Consider the following 24,468-nt stretch of genomic DNA (forward strand, 5'->3'; position numbering starts at 1 on the left):
CATGTTGTCTTGTTGTGTCATGGGAACTGTGAATGTCCGAAGCCATTTCATTCTTTTGAGATGCAAATTTGTTGGGATTATTCATCAGTAAATGTGTCAAGCGTGAAGAAAAGTAACAGTTTTTCTTGCAGGTTTTAATCAAGGTTGAGTACGTGACCAATACTTTAATGATTATAGTTACGACAAAAGAAAAGAATCCTTTTAAACAGCCTTGTCCTTTGCAGCTCTCTTATTTTTCTCGCCGGGGTCTAAGGAAAGGAAAAGACAGCCATGTTTTATGTCATGACTTTCCTCCTTGGTACCAAAGTCAAATTCTACACACCAGCTAGCTGAATGGGACCAAGGATGAGATTCTGCCTCAGATGTTTGGCACCAACATCTCTGGCTCTTCGCTGAAGGCAGCCGCGGCGGCAGCGGGAGTTCCAGTCATGACTTTGGCATATCAGGACTTTACACTGGATGTAAATCTGCTCAGCGTGCTTCAGGAACTGGAATGCCCTAAAGGAGAACCTAGCGTAGCGGCTGCTGCCGCTGACAAACACTTGGTAGGTGTTATCTATGGGACATCTGCGTGAGAAAATAAAACATAAACGAACAAGTAGCGCAAGAGACAGATAATCAAGCAAGAGTCTTGGATGCAGTTGTAGATGGAAGGTGTATACTTAAAAAAAAAACAGCTTTGAGCCATTCTCAGGAATTATTGGTTGAGCCAAAAGCAATCAGTCTTACCCATTGCGAACCAGATAGTAAGTTGTTGTGCCGAAGTCTGATGACGACGGTGAGGCCACACATGTGTCGATGAAAATGTCCAGGTAACTCCTACTGTTTGCCATGAGGTCAACTTGAACGTAGAGGTCCTGGTTGAGAGATACTCTATATGGGAATTCAGTTACCTGTTGAAGGAGCACATCAAGGCACTGTATTAAAAACTGGATTGATGTTGAGGTTCTGTGAAATTCACATGTTTTCTTCCTGCCTTGTAATGGAAGTTGCTGCTGGTGTAGAAGTCCATAGTGGTGTTGAACATTCCTGTGCCCGTGATGCTGGTATTATCGTGATTCTGTGCCAAATACATGATCTGCGCCACAGAGTATTGATCCATTCGACACACCACATCTATTTTTAGATTGGCCTTGCGAGTAATGTCTCCATAGCTGGATGTGTAGCCACGCAATGTGTTGGTGTACACCATTCTGCCATTCTCAAACTGACAAAATAATTTGCATGTTAAGAGTGTCTATTGTTAAAATAACCCTTCAACTATGATGCCTACCTTTTGACTTGTGCCACAGCTGTTGACAGGGAAAGTGAAAACCACCTCCTTCGAAAAGACCTGGGGTCTACAGTATTGGTCCTTGAGGAAGAGACTATGGCCATCGTAGCCGAGCGAGTTCAGGTACCTTCGTCCAATCACAATGCTCATGTGATCCGAGGAGCAGTTCACTTGACCTTGTGCGTTCCGAGTTTGATCAATCAAAATGATGTGTTGCCAAGAAATACAGTAAGCCAGAAGGTCCAGAAAATGGCACTTGTGATTCAAATTACTATTAAACATAAATTGGTAGCCAATATTTGTCTTGAAACTTGTAATTGTACCTGAGTCTTGTGGTAGAGCGCTCGTGAACTCTGCACGGAATCCTTTTCCGACTACCGACCAATCGCTCCAGAAAACCACAGTCATGTCATCGGAGGTCGAGTAGAAAATATTTGAGCTGTCGGTGTTATTGTCGTTGCACACTTTTCCTAACAACCTTGAGTTCTCAGATGGTCCATCATAGACCATAATGTAGTCGCAATTGCAGCAGCTCTGCAGTCTGCCCACAAGGAAAACAATCAATCCAAGTAAATGTTTTTTTTTTTGTTTTTTTTTTAATCTCTATAACTTTATTATTAGGATAATGTTCTCGATTGAAGAATTTTCTTTCTTTCCGAGCATAACGTCATTGGTTCTTAACATGCTGGCTCTACCTCAGACATGTCCAAAGTATGGCCCAGGGGCCAATTACAGCCCTTGATCAAGCAACAATACGACGGACAAACATGGCGGCGACTTGAGTAAAAGAAATACAAATTTCTCGTTCTTCGATTTTCTTTTTTGGATGAAAAACATAACATTGATATGATAGTTTATGTTTGTTGACTAGTAATTAAATCAATGTTAAAATCATGAAGGACATGCGCCCCTTGAAGTCCGGAGTGTCTAGGACCGCTCTAGACCTACCCAACCCCTAATTCTAACCCCCAAAACCCCTCAACTTGACTCAACCCTCCTTAATTCTAATATTGCCCCAAAGTTGAGTCTTGCATAAACCCAAATCCTCAACAGTGCTTACACTCTCTACACATAACCGTACCCACTCAGCGCTCTGACTCCTTAGCCTCCTTAGAATGTAGCCCAATTTACCAAACCTAAGCCTCTGAGGCAAATACTACTCAAAACCTAACCCTAATCATAGTCTCAAAACTTAAACCGAAATTGAAACCTAGCTTAAACTTTCTACATCTTGTCAATCGCAATATTCCAAAGCCAAGTCAACCCCAAACCCAACCCAAACCATACTCAATAAAACCAGGCTCAAACCATACTCCATTTACTCCTAACGTAACTGCTAACCCTAGTGACGGCCTGCATCAGACTACATTATTAAAGGGTCTATGCGGTAATGGGAATAACGCCGTTATAAATAGCAACAATACGTAACGGCATTACTTTTCCAATAACGGGGTAATCTAACAAAACATTTTTTCTGCCGTTACAACGTCGTAACCGTTACTGACGGTCAAAAGCGATGCGATACTACCATATAGTCGGATAGCAATTCCAAAATGGTTTTTACTAATGCCGCCGAAAGAAAAGGAGAATGAGGGCAGAGTCGCAACTGACTCGTGTTGTTCGCAAACAAACACGAGGGAGAGTGAATGAAGGGAACCGGATTCGCACCAATCATCAGCTAGTGCCCTTTCTCGTTAGATTGGTCAATATGAATTTTTTCTGTGTGTTAGAATTTACATTTGTTATGCATAAAAATGTTACATCTGTTTTGTATTTTATCTTTTTTTGTAGATTTATGAGGTGAGGTGCAATAAATATTACAAGGTTTTATCTGTCCTTCTCTTTTTAACTAATACTACTCATTTATTTCAAATTCTTTGACATACAACCTATTTTTAATGTAGCAGACAGAGTTACTTTCCCTGGTAACTAGTTACTTTTGCTATAGAGTAAATCAGTTACTAACTTATTTACTTTTTGGAAGAAGTAGTAGGTATAACTAATTACTCTTTTAACTGAAGGTGCCCAACACTGCTTATATGTCATACAATTCATAGATCCTTAGTTGATTTTTGAACAGCCTTGTCTCCTCCAAAGTTCACCTACTGTAGGTAGGTGAATTCCAGTAAGACTCTCTGATTATTTAAAGATCTGAGATGCCACACACAGTGGCTGTTGTCGTGGTAGTACTCAGGATGTCTGGGACTGGAGAAAGCACCAGAGCCAAATATGGAACCGCCACAAGGATCCTCTGAAACGGAATAATTACATTATTTACGTCACAGCTGTCTTGTTAACTTTAGATTTATCGCCATGAAGCAGTAGAAGGTCCTACCCGTGGTTGGCATTTCAGTCGTGAAGTAGCACTGGGCTGTTTTAAAGCATATAAAAGGATGTTACAATTTTTATCAGTGAAGGTTTTTTTCATGAAGCTTGCTCACAGTGGTAGTCAGGGCAACAGTTGCCAAAGTGTTGGCATGAACTGGAGCAGGAACATCTTCCTAAGTGACTGCCGCAGTTGTAGCGACATGAAGGTACATCTGAACACAAATGAAAGGATTTTGGTAAAGTACAAAATATGTTTCTGAGTTAACCACTGCTTCTCTCTACAAACATTTCAATGAACTACCTGTGGTCACTGGTTGGTTAGTCGCCAGCACGCAGTAATCTGAAACAAAGAGTTATGATACTTTTCATGTGGGACAAGGATGCAATTCAAACTTTGTTAGAATGTACTGAGTTATAGGCGCCGGATATTATTCTGTTCATAAATGAAACGGAAATAAGTATCCTAAAAGAACAATGTTGAGAGACATGTGAAGCTAGCTTTCACTTAATGGCAAGTTTGTGTACGACGTGGCTGTTTATTTTTCATTTTGAACACGAAAAGGAAGAAGATGGAGGAAGGACCCTGTCAAAACAGGAGCTCTGCCAGTTTTTCCTTGTCTTTGTCCAACGTTTACATGCTAATATTACAGAGCTAACTTACTACAGTTGAGCCGTATCAATTCGTAAACACGTACTTTGTGACGAGTCTTTTTGTACCCAAATTAAAGCTAAGCTATGTAAGCTATGTTGTATAATTTAGTTTTATTTTATTTTAACTTTGTGAGTGTAACTCTTTTGTTGCATTAAACTGCTGGCTGCCATACCACCATTAATTCCCTCCTCCTATTTCCTGGTCACTATTTACTTTATTGGCCACTATAAGCTAAAATCCTTTAAAAAATGTGTATCTAAAAAGACGGTGAGTGAAATTGTACTGTGTAGCTGCTACAAGCGCTTCATTTTATTTATTATAACCTGCCATTTTAAAGAGCGTATGACAAACTTTCTTGTGTTATTAGCATTTTCGATCTCTCAAACGTTTGACATCCTTTGTATTCATTTGTTGTCCAAACAGATTTTTGAATGCAGTTTTATTGACTCATAAAATGATAATAAGTCTATCCATCCATATTCTGCACCACTTATGCTCACTAGGGTTGCCGGTGTGCTGGAGCCTATCCCAGCTATCTCTTGGCAGTGGACAGGAAACACCCTGAACTGGTCGCCAGCCAACCACAGAGCACACAGACAACTTCCTCGCTCATTCTCACCATGGGAAAATTTGGACCTAATATATATATATATATATATATGTGTGTGTATGTACTCACAGTTGTAGTCATGGCAACAGTTGCCGTAGTGCCGACACGAGTGTGAACAAGAACAACTTCCGAGGTGACGGCCGCAGTTGTAGCGACACGAGGTCGGAGCAGCTGAAAACATTATTTCACAAAGTCAACTCACAAAAATGCAAAACTAGAATTTCTTTGTGTATCGGCACTGTATTTAAAAATCGATTCTTTTTAGTGTACCTGAAGCTGTGTACAGCTTGGTATGACCATATCTGAGGTCATCATCACCTGGTTACACAAGATCCAAACAAAATCCATATTCAATCAGTCTTCCATTTTTACAAGTACAAACAAGGAGTACCTTGAACACTGTGTAGGACAAATATGCAGAGAACCAAGTTGGTCCACATTATGACTGGATTGGCTCACCTCCCAAGCTGCCTCCCAAGAACGACACTAATTTATATCATATGAGCACCTCCTTTCTGTGGTCATAAACCATCTGAAACTCACACCGTGCTCGTTCACCATGTGAAAGACACACTTGCGCTCAGTTGTTTGTTTTAACGTGTTTGCGCTTCTGCTTTAACGACATGTCGCTTTTGGAGAAGTGCAATCGATCACGCGCAACAGATCGGATCTGACATGTTGACACGAAGCAATTGTACCTCACTCTTACCGAAACCTGTAAAGTACGTATTTATCCGTGTATAACGCGCACTCATGAACAACGTGCAAACCCTAATTTTAGATTAAAATGCTTAATGGATTAAATTTATATAGCACGTTACCAGTCACTGATGACCTCCAAAGCACTTTACAATACACTTCACACTTTTACCCATTCACACACACACACACTTACACACCAATCAGCCATGCAGGGTGACTATCCACTTTTGGGAGGCATTAGGGGTTCAGTGTTTAGCCCAAGGACACTCCGATATTAAACCCGGAGGAGTCGGAAATCGAACCTGCGACCTCAATGGTCCCAAGAGGACCCCTCTACCTCCTGGTCATTATCTGTATTACATTTTGTTTTTGTTTTTCTTAGCTTAAACCAAGTATCGTAGATCGCAGACGTCGTGTTGAGAAGTATTACAACAATATCACGGCGGTGAGAGTGCAGAGTCTTAACCACGAAGGTTATAGATGTCAAAGGAAAAGCCGTTATGTATGATCTTATCGCCACACTATGTTTACTTATAGTACCATTTAGAAGAATTTGTGGGGCCATGATTAAAATCATTCATTGACACCAAATCCGAAATTAAATAGGTGCATTGTAAATCTTAATTTGGTATTGTGCCTATAGTGTATGTTATCAATAAATGATTTTAACCGTGGACTTACATACTCAACAATGTCGCATCACGAGTAACAATAGTGTGATTATGAGATAAAAGCAAAAACCTTTTCCTATGTCATCTATAACGGTAGCGGCCGGTGCATTCCTAGTTCAAATACCGCGGTATCAAATGTTGTGCAAATGGGATCTGTGATATTTTTCGACAGATCAATAATTGCTTAAATATGACACCGTAAAACTTCCCGAATTTATCATCATTATACGTGAATAAATACGATATGTTTTCTTTTTTCATGGTGTCCCTTACACGAGTTTTACAAAACATGAGTTTGGGATATTTTGTTAGTTTCAAACTGGGTAAGTTTTAGCTTTTCCGCGAAAACAATCAAATCAACAACCAACGGTAGCATTGGAGTCTTTCCCGTGACAAGAAAATACCGTGGTAACGTCAAGTCAAGTCAAATCATGTTTATTTGTATGGCCCTTAATCACAAAGAGTCTCAAAGGGCTGCACAGACCACAGATTATTGCAATCCATAGACTTTTATGACACCATACCCTGATCTAAAACCTACATGAGGGCAAATAATACACAGATATTGTCAACATAAATATAGGTTATTCACATGCTATAGGATAGAAGTGTGTTTTAAGTTTAGATTTAAACGTTTCCACTGAGGTTGCAGATCAAATCTCAGGGGGAAGAGCATTCCACAGCACCGGGGCCCGAATGGAGAATGCTCTCGAACCTGCGGATCTCTTCTTGGCTCTCGGGATTACTAGTAGACCAGCGTTTTCAGAGCGAATGCTCTGGACCGGAATTTAGGGGGGAATTAAATCTGATAGATATGTGGGAAGCAAGTCCATGCATGATTTTGTATAATACCAACAGAACCTTAAAATCACATCTTACGCTAACAGGGAGCCAATGCAGGTTAGATCGGGGTAATGTGATCAAACTTTCTTGTCTTAGTTAAATGCCTCGCTGCAGCATTTTGTACCAGCTGAAGGCTCTTGATTTTCGACTCCGGGACACCAGAGGGTAGTGCATAACAGTAATCGAGACGGGAGGTAAAAAACACGTGAATTATAATCTCCGCATCCGACTGAGACAGCATAGGGCAAGATTTAGCAATACTTCCAAGATGGGAAAAAAGCTGTTCTGGTAATATTCGTATGTAACGTGTGTTTTAAAGGATGGATAGTGGTCAAATATGACACCTACATTTTTGACAGAGTCCCTTTGGGTGATATTACATTTGTCAAAATATTTGTAAAAGAATCATTTAATTTTTATTCAGACATATTTTTTAATTCCGCTTGTTTACAAAGAAAAATGTGGTTGTTTGTTTTGACTACTGATTACTTATGATGCCATGGTTGGGTTATTTTGACTCTTATTGTACACTATTGTTCTTTATTTTGACTGTTACTGAAAATTTGTGCACTATTTGCTTCATTGTCACTCTTTGACAATCATGTTGCGGTTCTTTGATTCTCTCACCTAAAGCCTTAGAATTGGTTTATCTGCTTTTTTACAACTTTTGATTTTTTCAAGCGATAAATGAAAACTGAATGTAAAACACATGTGATGGACCTCATCACTGGAGGTTGTATGTGAGGACTTTATAAATCAAAAGTAAAATGTTGTTTTTTGGTCACTTTGAGTCTATATATTTTGTCTTCCTTATGATTTGTAGCACTCGTTTTCAGTTGAACTCCAGCGACATTTAGTGGTCTAATATTACACCAAGTCGATTTAAGTTTTTTCCCTCTAGAAACTACTGTTTTGTGCTTTTTGTTCAGTAAACTACAAATTATATTTTCACAAATACTACTAAAATAGCACTGTATTTTTCCAGTAACTGCAACTTCTTTTTCTCAGGGTGGGGGATGATTTGGGGGGCCGGACCTGGGCATTAACAGTCAGCAGTTATGCTATTGTATACTAAAGGTTCTGTCAGGGCCAGAACGGAAACAGGACCCGATTGCATTACGTTTCTCACAAGTCTTATTTAAAGGAAAGAGAAAGGGCTGCGCCCACGATACGGCGTTCGCCAGGCGCGGGAAGCAAGTCGCTCTCATACTCAGTTTGTGATCCGAACACGGAAGTGGATCTTCCATAGTGAGTGATGGCGGTGTCAAGGACGGAAAAACAAGCTGAGAGCCGGGACAGTAGAGGTAACACGTGGTCGGGGTCAGAAACGGATCGTAAGCCGGGACGGGAGAGCAGCAAGGTCGGGATAAAAAATGGGCCATAAGTCAGGACAGGAGAGCAGACGTGGTCAGAATCAAAACGGGTCGTTGCCGGAGATAGACAGGAGCAAAAAACAGGTGGTAGTCAGGGTCGAAAAAGGCTTGCCTAGTGTTAACTGAGGTTCACAGACGGACTGACAAAAGAGGACATATAGGAGTGGGTTTGAATAGGGACAGGGACCCAATCAGGGTCCGAGGCAGTTGGCACCAAAGGAGCGGGCACAGGTGATTCACATCGGTAATCATGACAGGTTCTACTGTTTGAGTTATTTAAACATCCCCTAAATATTATCCCTCCTAAACCATATATATGTGTTATTAAGCAATTGGTGTTTCACTTCATGAAGGTTATTAGTTTATGGTGCAACAGCGGCTGCAGACTTCTCAAAGTCTGTGTTTACCTTGGCCCATAAAGACAATAACATAACCTTGCATTTATGATGTGAAACTTTAATGTGTGTGTAGGTGTGTGAGTGTAACTCAATGATTCCTGCCACCCTAATGGATATCAGCTTTTTCCTAGCCAAGTATCCGATCTTCATTAACCACTATTGCCTTTATCGACTTTGGTGGATGCTCTGGAAGCAATTCTGCTGACTTGACGAGAAGTAAAGCACAACATCTCAACCATTCGGTACATATGGCAAATCTTACATTTGGAGCACCAGACAATTTTAAGTCCTGTGAGTTGGGGTTTAAGATTAATAAAGCATGTATAGAAGAGTTTTTAACCATTCACTATGAGTGTTTCTCATTCTATTTTGTGCAGCTTAACAACTAAGTGCCTTTTCATCATAATAACAATAACAATCGTTTGTGAAATTCACACAGTTCTTTTTCAAAAGAGATTTCTTTAATATGTTAAGAAACATCAATGCTACGGAATTCTACGCATATGCCGTAGTTTATAGCACATTACAAATTACGTATTTTTGATGAAAACTATGGAAATCGGATATAATGCAACCAATGCCCATTTTTGTATTGTTAATGGTGATTGTTCCTTGGTTATATTTATGGTCATAGTTACGGAGTAATGAATATATACACTTAACAGCGTAATTGGATACAAATAATTCTAATTGCATTTTGTTACAGTTAAAGGAAAAAAAGTGTAATCAAATTACAGGTAAATTGAGTTAAAATAATAACTTTGCAGGATAACAATTTTATTTCAAACTGTATTTACATATTTACAATGCGCTGATAGAGGCATTGTGTCTATGGTCATTTCATTACTTGACAGAGAGACACGACTGACACGACGTGCTCAAGATCGTTTTTGCTGGGCAGATTGATCAGATTGCATGTTTGCCACACTGTGTTGCAGGTAAAAGCAGTTTTCTTTGTGTCTGTATTTTGTTTTTCCTTCAATTTAGCATTCATATTATTCAATTGGGGCAGCACGGCGGCGCAGTGATTAGTGCTTGTGCGGCACAGTTCATGTCATGGGAACCTTCTGCGTGGGTTCAAATCCAGCTCCAGACTTCTTGTGCGAAGTTTGTATGTTCTCCCCGTGCTTGCGTGGGTTTCCTCCGGGCACTCCGGTTTCCTCCCACGTTCCAAAAACATGCATTTCAGGTGAATTGGCCTGTCCAAATTTTCCCTAGGTGTGAATGAGCGAATGAGTTGTCTGTCCCTGTGTGCCCTGCGATTGGCTGGCAACCAGTTCGGGGTGTCCCCTGCCCACTGCCCGGAGATGGCTGGGATTGGCTCCAGCCCCCCCGCGACCCTAATGAGGATAAGCGGTATGGCTAATGAGATGAGAGATGAAAATGAGATTATTCAATTGGGAAAGGCCTGCAGTTTTGTGAGGCCGATTACGTGTGCGCGTATGGCCAACACAGTTGCGCGATAGTGATGTGCTCAGGGACAATAAATTGATTCGAATTGATGCCAATTGCAGTTAATTATTGCTCAAAATCCATTTTTGATCACTATATTGTTATATATCCAAATGGTTGGTATCTCCACTTCAATCAAGTAAAACAAGACATCCCTTTCACGGTTGCCATGCGCCCAATTAGCCCCGCCCGGCTCGTTGGCTTCCCTTCTATTTAATCCCAGTGCTCTCACACACCCTTTGTCAGTTCATCAACGAACCTCTGCACCCTTAAGACGTGTGTTTTGACTCTGTCCGGTTTCCTGTTTGTGTATCCTGTCCGGTATCGATCCCGTCTGTTTCATCCTGTTTTGATATCGGTCTCCGGTCTCCAGAGGATGGTATCGTTCCCGTGTATCTCGTCCTGTCCAGCCAGTCCAGTTTTTTCCGGTATCGAGGCCATCTGTCCTGTATCGCCTCGTGTAGCTAGTATCAATCTCGTTGGTCTTTTGCTTCCTGTTGTTCCACGCCAGACTGCTGTATTTCTCCTTCCGCCCAGCGACCGCCGAATATCTGGCGTTTGTGTTAATGTGCATGACTTCCCCATTCCCGTAAAATAAAGCTTGTGTGAGAAACGTTACGCTTCTGGGTTCTCCTCCTTTTCCGGTTCTTGAAGATCCCAGGGCTTGTTGTAAAATTATAAATTGAACACTTGGTGTGTTTAAAACAATATTGGGCTCTTAATATCCTCCTAATTTAAACTTAAACCGAGCACATCTTGTCTCCTATATAAGAGAGAATGTTTTGTTTTCCTTTGCCCATCTGGGTTGTGAAACAGGTAAAACAAGCACTCGAAATAGACAGTTCTGTTAAATGTTATCAAGAATATTCTGCGCTGAATTGAGGAACAGAACAAAGTTGTTTGAGTCACAAATTAAATAGCCGAGAATCACTTTTATACTAAAGAGGCAGGTTACAAAGAAAACAAAACTTTAAAGATGGTCAAAAACTTCCTACTTTCCAAGGTTTCTTAATTTCCTCATGCTGAGGTTTTGAGTGTTTCCTTGCCCTTATGTAGGTTTTAGATCAAGCGGATGGTGTATTCATAGTCCGTAGTCTGTAGAGCTCTTTGAGACTTTTTGTGTTTGCTTAATAAACTGTAATACGTGGTTAAAATTTTAGCACTTTTGTGTCGGACTACAAGCAACTTTCCTCGAAATCATTTTTAAGGTTATAATATTAATTTATCTCAAACAATGTTCAGTAATTGAATCGACATTGTTTAGTTTGTCTTTTGTGAACATATTTGGTATTGGAGTAATGTAATCCAAAAAGTAATAGAAAGTAATCAAGTTACATTATTTCAATTGTATAGTATTCGCTTTTAGACACAGACAAAATTTTTCAACAGATAATTAGTAACCGTATCCGATTTAATTTTGAAAACCAAATACTGTTTATAATGCATTAGTGCAGTGATTTTCAACCAGTGGGCTGCGAGACACTAGCGTGCCGTGGGACCTTCTCTAATGTGCCGCAGTAAATTGCCCGATTTTATCATTGCAGAAAAACTTGCCATTGTTCTATATTTGCTTTCTAACATTTAGCGATATCAGTAGGTGGCTTTTTATTATTGATATATACAGTACTATGTATCTGCTCATGAGGTAGCACAGTATATTTGATAACTTATTTTGTTTAATGAAGCTATTTAAGATTGCACTGCAAACAAGAATAAAATAAAATATGTCAAATAATTTTTGGGGAGATATTTATTATTTTCCAAATAGAATAATTAAATATAAGTTAGAACATGAAAAAATCAGTTTTGTTCCCTGGGGGATAACTTTCACTCATTTTAAGTATAATTTTTGTTATTGACACATACTTTTAAAATATGGCAAAATCCAAATGCACAGCAACATTTGAACCCAAATGAACAGCCCGTATTACCTTCAGAGCCAAGATGACCACAAATTATAAGATACACTTCCTACTGTAAATTTAGGTCGCATGATAATTTGAACCTTCGAAAGTCGTTATTCCTCAAGTTTTTTTAATGAAACAAGGCGCAACTTGGCTCCCAAAAGGTTGGGACACGCTTCAGAGTGTCACCTGCTGGACAATTGCAGTAACAGCAGGGTTGGTGCGCAGTTATCACTGTCTAATACGGTACTTCTCAATTACTTTCTGTCATGACCACCCCTCACCCTCTTTTTTATATGAAGCAGTGTTGAACGAGGACATGATAACTCTCAGCTTCTCCTCAATTATATGATGACAACAACGCAAGTGATCACATTATGTTTGTGGCGACAAGACAAAGAATGCTCGATATTGCTAGGGACATGTCACCTCCATCTATGCTTAATCATCACAAAAAACTCAATAGTCTTATTATCAGGATTGAAGGTTTAATGTGTTCAATGGTACATCACCTCAATTTATTTGGCTTTCCTCTGCCAACATTTTTGATACAGTAACACACCACCGGTCATTCCAAGCCAATTATTAAACATAGTTCACCTAATTTCATCTTGGCTTTCAGGAGGCTTTAGTTTGTTTTTTATTTCAGTCTCTTTCCGCCTGTCTTCTCATTCCTGTTAAATATTTATTTCACAGGGTCACTTGAGGGTCTGCTACAACCCATTTTGCAGGCTCCCATTGGAAATGCATTTCGTCAATATGAACAAATGGGGCCCTCATTGGGTTGCACACTGTCCCTTTATGTCTGGAACCACCTGGCGGATTTATGGGGTAGTGCAGCCTCCAATTGTAAAGGCTTTGCACCCATTAAAAGAAATGGTTCATTCTCTGTTTTATGCATGAGCGAAGCGTGGATGCTTCATCGCCGAGTGAAGCAGCTGCATTGAGGGCAACACTGCCCTCTATTGTAGTGGAGGTGCAAGGTGACTTTATTGTTGGACAGCTACGAAAAATGTTCGCTAAAGTCAAACGTGCCCTCCTTGAAAGAGTCTAGCAATCCCTCTGCGGTTGTGCGCTCCAATATTTGAGAAGCACTGGCACGGCAGTTGAGTGGTTAGGGCGTTTGCGGCATAGTTCTGAAGTCACGGGATCAAATCCAGCTACCAGCCGTCCTGTGCAGAGTTTGTATGTTCTCCCCGTGCGTGTGTGGGTTTCCTCCGGGCACTCTGGTTTCCTCCCACATTCCCAAAACATGCATGTCAGGTACAAATTGTCCCTAAGGGAGCGAGTTGTTTGTCTCTGTGTGTGCCCGGCGACTGGCTGGCAACCAGTTCAGGGTATCGCTCTACACACTGCTCAAAAACAGCTGGGATGGGCTCCCGCACCCCCGCGGCGCTAGGAAGGATAATGAATGGATGGATGCATGGTCTGAGCCAAAGGTGGACAAAACCTGTCCTCGAGGATAGCATGATCTGTATGTTTTGGAAGTTTCTCTGCAACAATACCGGGGATTCCAATTACCATGATTGTTGTAAAGCTCCCTCACAGCTTGCTAGCGGGATGATAATTCAAATCTACTGAGTTGGAGAAAAGAAACCACCATAAAAATGCAGGTTATGCGGCCCTTAAGGACCAGGTTGCCTACCTCTGGTCTAAGAACCCCTTTCGACTTGGCCCTCTTAAATGCTACCAGGATAAAAAAAAAACTGAAATCTTCTTTATCCAGTCTGAAATATGATTTTCAATATTTGGCCGATCTGCATCTTTATAAATGTGCTTTTACTGTTCCCAAAATGATCGGCTATGTCCAAGTCAAGGTCAACGAGTGCGTGGGCTCTGACACAAGACGTCAATCGGCCCATCCAGCAAAGAACAGCAAATACCACCAAATACAGAATGTTGTTCCACTGCACTAATTCTACAAGTCTGTAGTTTTCCTCTCTGTGAATCATGTTTGTGTTTGTGTCCTGTTTTGGGAAGACTTTTCCGATGTCACAACATCTGTGCAACATTTGGCTTGAATGGATCCTCCCATCTGTCCCCTGCCCCCCTTTATTGTGGATGGCTCTTTTCAGGATGCCCTTACATCATCGAGTCAACAAGTCAGAGGTGGACGTGGGCGGGAGGGCCTCCTGTCCAAACCATAATTGATCGCTATCGGCTTGTGAGTCAGTCCCAGCGGTTAATAAGTAACCAGCACGGTGGTCCTGCTTTAAAGTCGGAGGAGCCAAGCAGCAGCTGCTTCATTCCGCTACGACCCGCACACGGTAAGAGTCAACTTGACTAACTCTCCTTTGCCTTGAAGATGATTGTTTGCCGCAAAGAAATTGAAACATGACTGAAGCTTTTCATGCAATCGTTCGTCAATCCGGATTTCTTAAACATGCAAAATGTGAAGAATAGTATATATATATAGATAGATGAATAGATACAGAGAGAGAGAAAGAGAGAGAATACTATATATATAACAATTAATTTATTATATAATGCATTTTGGGGACAGCATATCTTGTCTTTGTCTTCCTGAGCTGTGACGTCATCAGAGGTATACCAACACCCTCACAAGCCAGTCCCCATATTGTTTAACGTGTTAATAGGTCAAAGAGGTTAGGATTGTTTTAAAAGTTTTGGTAGTTTTTGTGAAGAATGCATAGGTGTTGTGTCACAGTAATGGCTAACGTAACAGCTACGGTGGACAGCTAACGAGCACCAACCGGGAGCAAACAAAACAGGAAAGTCCTGGTTGGAATTGTCCCAACAGTGACACACGCAGCCAATAACACAAACAAAAATCCACAATCGCCTCCCTCCAAGCAAAAATTTGCAGTATGTAATCGCTGTTCTCTATAACAGAAGGCTGCTTCAGAGCTGGCCTCACATGTTGTGTGAATGGGATTCACCATTTTGAAAGTGTTGTGTTCCTTCAATGATGCCATAGCTCTGGGGAAAACAAGCCAGAAGGGTCGACAACATTTCTGAAGTATGATGCATGTGGGCTATTTTGCAACATTAGCAGAACTGTGGTTGAGGGCCACTACATGTTCTGTGTTTAACTTGAAAGAAATTATGTTTGAGAATACCTTTAAATAAGATCTTTAAAGGGGGGGTCTGAAGTGGTGTTATTGACGAGCAGACGTCGAAGTGCATTCATTGATCAGGGACCAAGGCCATGTCCTGCAGTCCATCCGCTCGCTTCTGTTTGCTCAGCTAACGCATCAACTTGGGGCTAAAGTCCCCCTTGGACGTGCGCAACGTGAGCATCTGCCCAAATTCCATTTTGGCTGACTTTGCATTAAAAAAAAATCCATTCCATCCTTGAAATCTTGATGGGAGCAACGCTCTATGTGTTATGTATTACATTACGATACAATTTCAAACCAATACCTTTTGAATTACCTCAAACGTATTAAAGTTTCAATATGTCATCACTAAATAAAGCTTTGAAGTTATAACTGCATGCAGCCTTAAAAAAGTGACCTGAGTTTAAAATTGAAAGGCACCCATGGAAAAATTATACCATCAAATAGACATCACTATTTGGAGTTGCTGTTTATAATAGTGGACACATCCAAAAACGATTGTTTGTCTGTGATTCCTCACTTGTCATTTTGACTGGTATGCATTATTTACATCATGTTACCCTCGGCCCATCATTTTTATGAACTTGTGCTTTTTGCAACCTAGGAAATTTAATAAAAGGAAAGGATCACACATTTAAAACAGACTGGAATTGTTTATCATGAGGATTTTTGTACAGTCTTCTCCTGTTCTCCTTGCAAGTCAAAAATCATGAAAGTATTCTCACCTTGTTTTAAATGTCTACTAGACTGTAAACTATCAGTAGGTTGCATCAATGAATTTTGACCATTCCGTCATTGCTAATGTGGCGAATTATTATTATTGGAATTATCATTATACTGCATTATGATCATCATCCAAAACAGCTGGGATACGCACCTACTATTGTGAAAGTTTTAAATCAATTCAATCAGTAAAACGCGGCTGCAATTTTTTGACTATCATAAACTTTTAACTGCCCGCCAATTGTAGTAAGTGATTTTATGTTTCCTATAAGTGTCTTTGGAATTAGCACTGTTTACATTTTACAGTATCGAAAAAGTTTTTCTTTGCAACACGAAGCTTCTGCTCTTTATTCTTATCTCTCAAATGTATATTTCCACATTGGCTGGGCATTTTTCTGTCTTTTACAGTAATTCAAATTAAGTCTCTATTTAAATGACACAAAAGAATAAATACATGGTAAGTTATTTTTCTCATTGTTTTTTTTTTTTTTTTTCAAATTTTAAACTTGTTGTTATATTACTTACGTAAGTAAAAAATGATAAATTCCTTTGAAAGAGCCACTAAGGAGCACCAAAGAGCCGCAAATAGTTCTAGAGCAAATATAGCGGGTCGAGAGGTCCAACCTTGTTGGCGATAGAAAGCATCTCCCTCTGCCTTTTTACCCTGGCCGCCGGTGCTTTTGTGGGTCCAGAACGTTTGGTTGACATTATGGTTTTTAGATAAACTTCAAAATGATATGGTAATACTTCATGTAGGTTCATCAAGTTGTTTTACGTATGTGTACAACTCAGACCGCAACATCATTGCTGTGCAGGCAGAAACAAGCAGAAAAGGGGCGGGGCGACTGATTAGCCGATCAGAATGCAGAACAAAATGCACAATGAAGATCAGCAAAGTAGAAAAAAAAGGATAAGTATACAGTGATACAGCAAGGTATTACTGTAGTCCGAAAATTCCGGTAACATAAAATCGAGTCCGTTAGTAGGGATTGACCCACTTTTCCCAAAAAGCTGACAAAATACACATTTGTCATTGCTTGTTCTCTCATTTTCTAAATGTTCCCATTCCCTCCACCTAGAAATTCAGAATGCGAAGTCTCCGCCAATCTCCTGTGGTCCTGCTGCTGTGGTTCTTCCTCGCTTTGGGTCGAGCCAATCGGGTCTACATCCACCCCTTCCACCTCTTTGCCGTCGACAATGCCAGCTGCGAGACACTGCAAGCCCAAGAAGACAAGCCCCTGCAAACGCTTCCCGTCAACCCCTTGGACATGGCCGTCTTGACCCCAGACGTGCGGGACCCGACAGAACAGGACAGACAGAACGTGACGCAGAGGACGGCGGTTCTGGCCGAGTTGCTGAACTCGCTGGGTCTGAGGATGTACCAGGCTCTTAGCACCAAGCAGCGTGACACCAATACAATTCTGTCCCCCGTCAACACTTACGGGTCTCTGGTCACCTTCTACCTGGGGGCTTCCAAAAAGACGGCCAGTTCTTTCCAGGTTTGGACCTTTGTGAGTGGATGTGGTTTACCAGCGGCAAGTGAGAAAAACATATGACCTTTCTTTGCAGAATCTTCTCGGCCTGAGCAGCGGCACCGACCAGGAAGACTGCGTGTCCCTAGTGGACGGACACAAAGTCCTCAAGACGCTGCGCAGCATCAACTCCCTTGCTGACGAGGGTCCGAAAGACGAGCTGGACACCCGCGTTTGGCTGTTCATCCAACCGCACGTCAAATTGGCCGCTGACGTGGTCCAAGGCACAAGGGGCTTCTCTGACGCGTCCTTCGTTCGTGGCGTGGACTTGTCCCAGCAGCTGCTGATCAACGATTTTATAAACAAGACGACCGAGGGCAAAGTCGAGGACGCCTTCAAAGACGTCCAGGCCGACGCCAACCTGCTATTTCTTTCGTTTTTTAACTTCCAAGGTTCGCACCTTTCTTGTATTCTTAGCATTAACACTTGAGAGATTGATTTTTTTTTGTAACAAAAAGAAGAGTGGTATTTCAAAGGAGCAGTGTACCATAAATCCCTCACCAATTATAGTTTTTACTCGCTTTATTGTTGATGTTATAAACTAACTTCGCACATTTAAAGCAAAACAACACTTTTAAAATTTGTAAATGGCGGGCCAAAAACATTTTCAAAGATCAATAAATTGTTATGTAATTGTCTTTGGGTTTAAGGCAAAGTAAGAAAATCTGAAGAAGATACCACTTAAAAATATGTATTATGATTTTGCAACTATGCAAGTAGAAAAATATATTTAATGATCCCTTGAATGCAAAATGACTGTAAATGTTGAGTGAGGGACTTGTTATACTATTGATTATATTGTACAATTATAAATAAAAAGTAGTTTAGATTTTATTTAAAAAAATCTTTACAAGACTAGAATTGTACGGACTAGCCAAGACTAATCTAGATTAGCCTAGACCAGGAGTCTCCAAACTTTTCAAAAAGCGGTTGAGATTTGGTAAACTGATCATTTTGTGTCGCAAACTCGTAGCATTTTACTTTTACTCGCAGGGTCCGTTTAAAAACCCTGTTTGGCCGTTAAAACAGCTTCCGGTTGCTTCACCTTTTCACAGAGTTTGTTTCCAGTTAGCTAATTTTAGTTAACATGTTTTGTCTCGCAGTGCCTCTTAATTTTATATTCTTTGAAAACAGGCACAGCCTTTTGATAAATTGGGCAGACGCGGTTGTTACGGATTGCGGTCAAAAAATAGTCCAATTTCCGCTTGTCCTGGAAGTGGCAGCACACAGTCAACTTTCCTTTTTTTATCTACAGTCAACATGTCGGAAATGGGCCGGGCTAAAATTATCACAGAAAGCCAAAGTCAAGGTGGCCGAAGGGCTACTGCCATCATCCGGTGAAATGTATTTTCTATACACATTTATTCTGTAGTGTTGTCAACATTGCTGGCAGGCCACATATTATTAATTTTATGACAGTGGTTTTTGCTCACGGTCCGTAACTTGCCCAAAGGCGGGATTATAGACATGGCTCGCCAAGACTATTTAGACTACAATTGAGGCTAGTTTACACTAGATTAGACTACAATCAAATAGCCTATATGAACTTGTCTCAAGAAAGATCAAAATATAATACATTTAAATTGACTGGGCTGGTCTTAGTTAAAATTTAATAGTGTGGCCAAGGGTAGATTAGACCAAACACAACTACAAGAGACTACAGCATACATGAATAGAATAGTACTGTCTATTGACTAGTCTGGGAATAGAATTGAATATAGTAGCTTAACTAGCACTACTCTAAACTAAACTATATCAAAAATATGAGAAACAAGTAGACAATACTCACAATAAGCCTACACTGCATATAAGCTGACGCCCTAAAACTGTTGTAAAATAGCCACATACTAAAATAAATATGTAACCAGCATATTAATGAAATGTATACCTAAACAGCAATAATTATTTAAATGTGAAGAAAATAATGATGAATAAACCCATACTACAAACAAAAAAAACAATTTTAAACCATTCATTGTATCTTTAAGCAGCGAGTCAATGGCAGACCCCATACACTATTTTAATATATCGCAATAATTTGCCTTCTTCGACATGGTTGTTGTCACTGTTTTGCCACTAACTTTGAACCCATTATTGTAGGCAAAAAAGCAATAAAATGCACTAAATCTGGATAAAATTAGATGTGGTCCCACTCAACCACAATCGGGACAACGCTGATTGACTGTACAGCATGAGCTTGGCTAAGTTAAACTGACACAGAGCCTGATTTGAGTGGTTCTGCCTGTCTTAGGCCCCCTTGTGCTCATTTTGTTTTATGCACATATATGCTGAACCCTTAATCTGTGTACCTGTATAGTGTTTTTAAGCTCTAAATTTGGCTTGTATGTGCATATATACAGTAGATATTATATGAATAATAGATTGAATGGAATACAACGCATTTGCACATAGTTTTATCGTTGATTACGCTTTTAGACTGATACTTTGTAAGCCTGGTCACCTGTTGGAAGTGCATGATATGAAAAGGGAACACCAGTAAAAGAATATCTACAAGCCCCACTATGGGTATAAAAAAAACTTTATTGATAAGAAAAGGCTGAATCAAAACATGTTCAGCAGTTGTTTAGTCCCAAAATAAAAATATCTGGTGTATGCAGGCAACTGGAAGACATCTTTCCAACCGGACACGACCATCTTGAAGGAATTTCATGTGGATGAAAGCAACACTGTAATGGCGCCGCTGATGACACGCACGGGCCGCTACCTCTTCTTCAACGACAAGGTACGCAAAAAAAAACTTTACTTTAATGTCATGAATATGTGAACCTTCCAAATATGAATATGTTCTTTGCAGGCCAGGAAGTGCACTGTGGTCAGACTGGTTCTGAGCAAGCGCTCCTATATGATGCTGGTGCTGCCACACGAAGGCACCACCCTGCACGAGGTCGAAGCTAAACTTCTCACCAAAGTCATGTCGTCGTGGAGCGAAAGCCTCCAGGAGGGGTGCGTCCATTATTTGTTCGTCCGACCTTCTGTTCGTTTGTCCATCGTTCTTAGTTTTTTGACACGCCCGCAGGCTGCTGGAGCTTTCCCTGCCCGTGTTTTCGGTTTCGGCCACCAACGACTTACGTGAGCTTCTGCGCAACATGGACGCAGAGGTGGAGGCCAAATTGTTGGGCTCCCAGGCCCAATTTAGCCGAATGGCCAACACCACCCAGTTTGTCATTGATAAGGTAATCATCATAATATTGGGTTATTTAGCTACTTACTCTGCCAACTGACTGAAAACAGCAACCTAGGGCTCTATGAACAAATCGGGGCAACACATGAAGTTTGCATTCAAGGTTGGGTGCATCGTTTGAGGTGTCCTTAAAAAGCTGAAAGGAAACATATTAACAGTGCCCAACTGAGTTCAATGAGCCCTTGTGCTTTTTACCTGCTTTTGAATAGCAAAGCTATTTGTGGCGGATCATATTAGGTAGGAGGAATGGGATGAGGGGCGGAGGTCTGCTAGAGAATGACTTTATGCTTGTCCCAGCGGGTTTTTTCAGTTTCCATTTATGAGTTTAGTATTAAAATGGTGGAAGTAAGAAGAGGCATGCTTCAAAGACAGTCCAAACGCTAAACCAAATCCGAAAAAAATCGGAAAAAAAAGTTTATTCAAGCGTGTCGAAGAAATGCATGTACTTACACGCGTAACATGAACGAGCTGACAGAAGCTGAAATGATGACACGAGCCAGGAGAGGGCAGTCGCAGGTAAGACAAATTCCATTTAGCTTCTTTAAATAGATAACCGAGCCTATTATTATTTTTTTACTGTTGATTTATTTGTAAGGCACTTTTTAGACAATCATTGCCTGTATAAAAACATTTAGCGTACATTCCTAAAATGAAATCCTCTCTTTTTCTGACCCAGCAACCCAAAGCACCTAATACACAGACACAAACAATGTTTGAAATAATACAAAACAAAATATATAAAAATAGAAATATGAATAATAAGTAAAATTACATTTAATGTCTTCTAAACATGCTATTTTTTTAAGAATACGCGTAAGTTAAGAACATTTAAATTACACGAGCCTCACCTAGAGGGAGCTTAGATAATTGTCCACAAACTTGCTGTTACGGGTAGCCTTAAAATACAAAAAAGCCTGCGGGCAAATAAAATGAAAAGAAAATAATGTCGTTCAGTCACTTTGAGTGTCTGTAGTTTTTATTATTCCTTGTACTTTGTAGCACTGGTTTAACCCAACCACGATATTTAATGGTCAGCTAATATCTACTGTCCCTTTAACACGGCTGAAGTTGTGTAATTCTGTTAACAAATGCCAAAGAAAGCTCTATTTTTTGATAAATTCCGAGTAGTATTCTATTCTTACATTACTGTACTTTGAAATTGACTTTCTGGTAAACTATGACATACGGTACTTAAAATGTGAAAATGTATGTTTTTACTATAATACATTTTTTTGTTATTTTATTTATCACAATTATTTTAACCATTATTTTACTTCAGTCAATTGATTTCAATGCTATAAAAAAAACTACAAATATTCCGTAGTTTGCTACGCCAGCATAGAGCAAACTACGATATATGCTTTTTCTATTACAGTACATTTATTTTTTATAGTGTATTAGTGCCTTTTAGTGGACACGTGCAGTAACTGCAGCTCTCATTTGATAACATCGATAACATCGTTTAAAAATGACTTTCAACTTAAAATTGAGCTGCTACGAAAGAAAATTCAAATTGTGAACAGCTCTGTAATATTTTAACAAATGTATTAACTTATTTTTCTATATTTCAATTTGTATTTGCAGTAAAGTAAAAATGGACTTTGGGAAATTGTCTTATAAAGCAGATATAGGACCAAAATGATAGGTATTTAGTCTTTTGTTTTCTTAGTTCAAATTTGAGTACTATTTTAGTAAAAAACAAAACTTATTTCAAATGTTTCACTCACTATAATATAGGCTTTTTTATTTTACAATAGAAATGTTTTAAAGGAAATACGATTAAAAAGTTGGTGGCACAGTGGATAGGTGGTTAGCGCGTGGCCCCACAGTGTAAAGGTTCATGGTTGGATTCCAACTACCGTGGCCTCCTTCTGAGGAGTTTCCATGTTCTTCCCATGCCAGCGTGGGTTTCCTCCGACATTCTAAAATCATGCATGTCGTGTTAATTGGCCGGTCCAAATCGTCCCTCGGTGTAAATGATCTTGTGAATAGTTGTATACCTCCTTGCGCCATGTGATTGGTTGGTATCCAGTTCAGGGTGTCCCACTGCCCAAAGGTTGGGCACCAGCACCCCTGATACCTTAGCGAGGATAAGCAGCTCAGAAAATAGATGGATGTAAAAGGCAAGGGTTTTTCTGTCAGCGTGAAGCTCCTCAACTTACATTAACTCACATTAAAGTGCCAAAAACCCTTCTTTGGGACATATGATGCCAACAAGAAATGTTCAGTATCTAAAATAATCAATAAAATCGTCCAACATTAGGAACTGCAAGACACATTAAAAACGTTTTTCCAATCAGAGGTTGTTTGTAACCCCCTAACTTCCAACAGGCGCTGAACAAGTTGTCGATGGACATGTCAGAAGAGGGTGAGCTGGCCAATCAGAAAGAGGCGGAGGAAGCAGGCGTTGCCCCAAAGGTGGTCTTCAGCCGGCCCTTCTTCTTCTCTGTAGTGGAGGCAGAGTCCAACGCAATCCTTTTGCTGGGCAAAGTGGCCAACCCGACTCTGTGAAAATTGCAACACGAAACTTGATGCCGCGTCCTTTCGTCAGTATTTATGAAAATGTGAATTTTTCTCTTTTCCTTTTAACTTGAGTCAGTTTTCTTTTGTCAGAAAGCAAATTGCTGCACAGTTGAGTTGTTACACTTGCTTGTATATTCTACTTAAATACTTTATTTTTGTTGGAGGCACCAAATAAAATGTTTGTTCCCTGGAACAATTTCAATCCGCTCAATGGTGTTAACAAAATACTTATTTGAAACTATAGACCTGGGTTGAACACCTGCTCACCTGCTCTTCGACCTAAACAAAACATAAGTTAGTGGAAATTTTCCCAAATCCCATTTTCACACCAGTCTTTCATCTAGGGTGAATCCTTATTACTCATGTGAAACTTAAGTAACACTGTTCAAAACTAAAGATACAGTAGAATACAGTTTCCATTAGGGAAAAATCTTATTTGGAGTTTTAAATTATGGTTACTTTGCTGTTATAATGAATTGTCACAGCAGTCATTATATACCCTTCATTTATTTAGTGGAAATTAATGCATCTTATCATTATCCATTTATTTATATGTCCTTTTTTTAGTGATTGCTTTTTTTATTCACTTGATGTCTCTATGTACGGTTGGGAATGGGCCTAGAGTCTTATCAAACCACACCCGGGGTTCCTTCTGGACAAAGGAATGGTGCGAAGCTGGGTTTCAGGGAAATTTCCACAGACGTTTTGTTTTTGTCATCAGCCATTCGAAAAGCGCAGTTGAGAAACCGTTACAGCCTTGTTCTGTACTCACAGTAATATAATTATTAATGGAACTGCTTCACAACCATGTTCAACAAACACCCAGGAGGAATAAAAGTCAGTCCTGCTTCTGGTTTCATAGCTTCCAAGAGATTTGTTTTAAACATAGGGGTTTAAAGTAGGGTTTTACACTAGGCTTTGTAACAATGTTCTATACATTGTCTTGTGAAAAACTCATAAGACAAGTGTATCAGTTCAGGATGCTTTAATCACACAGCCAAGCTTCGGCATCCAAGTTTACTGCTTTCCCGGGAATGCGTGTTACACTTAATGTCCCTGGTCAGCTAATAACACAGGCACATTGTGGTTTTAAGGTAGGGTTAGGGTTTGAAACTGGTTTTAAAGTTGTTTGAGGCTTCCTAAGTGTTAAAAAATTGCTTTAATAATAGATGCACTTCAAAATGAAGGGGTTAAAAATTCAG

At 40.0% G+C, this 24,468-nt stretch overlaps 2 protein-coding genes across 3 annotated transcripts; one reads left to right on the plus strand and one right to left on the minus strand.

Moving 5' to 3' along the window:
• Positions 1 to 131: 131 nt before the first annotated feature.
• On the minus strand, positions 132 to 5,481 carry LOC148353752 (scavenger receptor cysteine-rich domain-containing protein DMBT1-like). Of its 2 annotated transcripts, none has more exons than XM_088351462.1 (13): positions 5,255 to 5,481; positions 5,134 to 5,181; positions 4,933 to 5,034; positions 3,903 to 3,941; positions 3,715 to 3,813; positions 3,609 to 3,644; positions 3,380 to 3,524; positions 1,597 to 1,814; positions 1,274 to 1,449; positions 977 to 1,207; positions 730 to 893; positions 323 to 567; positions 132 to 248 (listed from the first exon to the last, which is right to left on the minus strand). In XM_088351462.1, exons 1-13 carry the CDS (start codon positions 5,301 to 5,303, stop codon positions 202 to 204), a joined length of 1,599 nt encoding a protein of 532 aa, XP_088207588.1. In that variant the 5' UTR covers positions 5,304 to 5,481; the 3' UTR covers positions 132 to 201. The 2 variants fall into 2 exon arrangements, with proteins under 2 accessions (XP_088207588.1, XP_088207587.1); XM_088351461.1 differs by having other exon boundaries at positions 3,380 to 3,530.
• Positions 5,482 to 14,328: 8,847 nt separating this feature from the next.
• agt (angiotensinogen) lies at positions 14,329 to 23,477 on the plus strand. The gene is made up of 7 exons (XM_088351957.1): positions 14,329 to 14,473; positions 17,089 to 17,508; positions 17,579 to 17,933; positions 20,160 to 20,284; positions 20,357 to 20,505; positions 20,579 to 20,735; positions 23,075 to 23,477. Exons 2-7 carry the CDS (start codon positions 17,098 to 17,100, stop codon positions 23,252 to 23,254), a joined length of 1,377 nt encoding a protein of 458 aa, XP_088208083.1. The 5' UTR covers positions 14,329 to 14,473; positions 17,089 to 17,097; the 3' UTR covers positions 23,255 to 23,477.
• Positions 23,478 to 24,468: the final 991 nt, after the last annotated feature.

The sequence above is a fragment of the Urocampus carinirostris genome, chromosome 13 (assembly GCF_059441175.1).
Source record: "Urocampus carinirostris isolate Australia breed hairy pipefish chromosome 13, RoL_Ucar_1.0, whole genome shotgun sequence".
In the NCBI taxonomy this organism is placed as follows: domain Eukaryota; kingdom Metazoa; phylum Chordata; class Actinopteri; order Syngnathiformes; family Syngnathidae; genus Urocampus; species Urocampus carinirostris.

Bases quoted from the DNA above. Each gene is read 5' to 3' on its own strand.
- LOC148353752 (XM_088351461.1), bottom strand. From the start codon at position 5,303: ATGTGGACCAACTTGGTTCTCTGCATATTTGTCCTACACAGTGTTCAA. The intron at 5,182-5,254 runs GTACTCCTTGTT...TTGTGTAACCAG, and splicing joins TGTCCTACACAGTGTTCAAG to GTGATGATGACCTCAGATAT. The intron at 3,645-3,714 runs GTGAGCAAGCTT...GCTTTAAAACAG, and splicing joins CTGTTGCCCTGACTACCACT to CCCAGTGCTACTTCACGACT.
- agt (XM_088351957.1), top strand. From the start codon at position 17,098: ATGCGAAGTCTCCGCCAATCTCCTGTGGTCCTGCTGCTGTGGTTCTTC. The intron at 20,285-20,356 runs GTACGCAAAAAA...TGTTCTTTGCAG, and splicing joins ACCTCTTCTTCAACGACAAG to GCCAGGAAGTGCACTGTGGT. The intron at 20,736-23,074 runs GTAATCATCATA...AACTTCCAACAG, and splicing joins CCCAGTTTGTCATTGATAAG to GCGCTGAACAAGTTGTCGAT.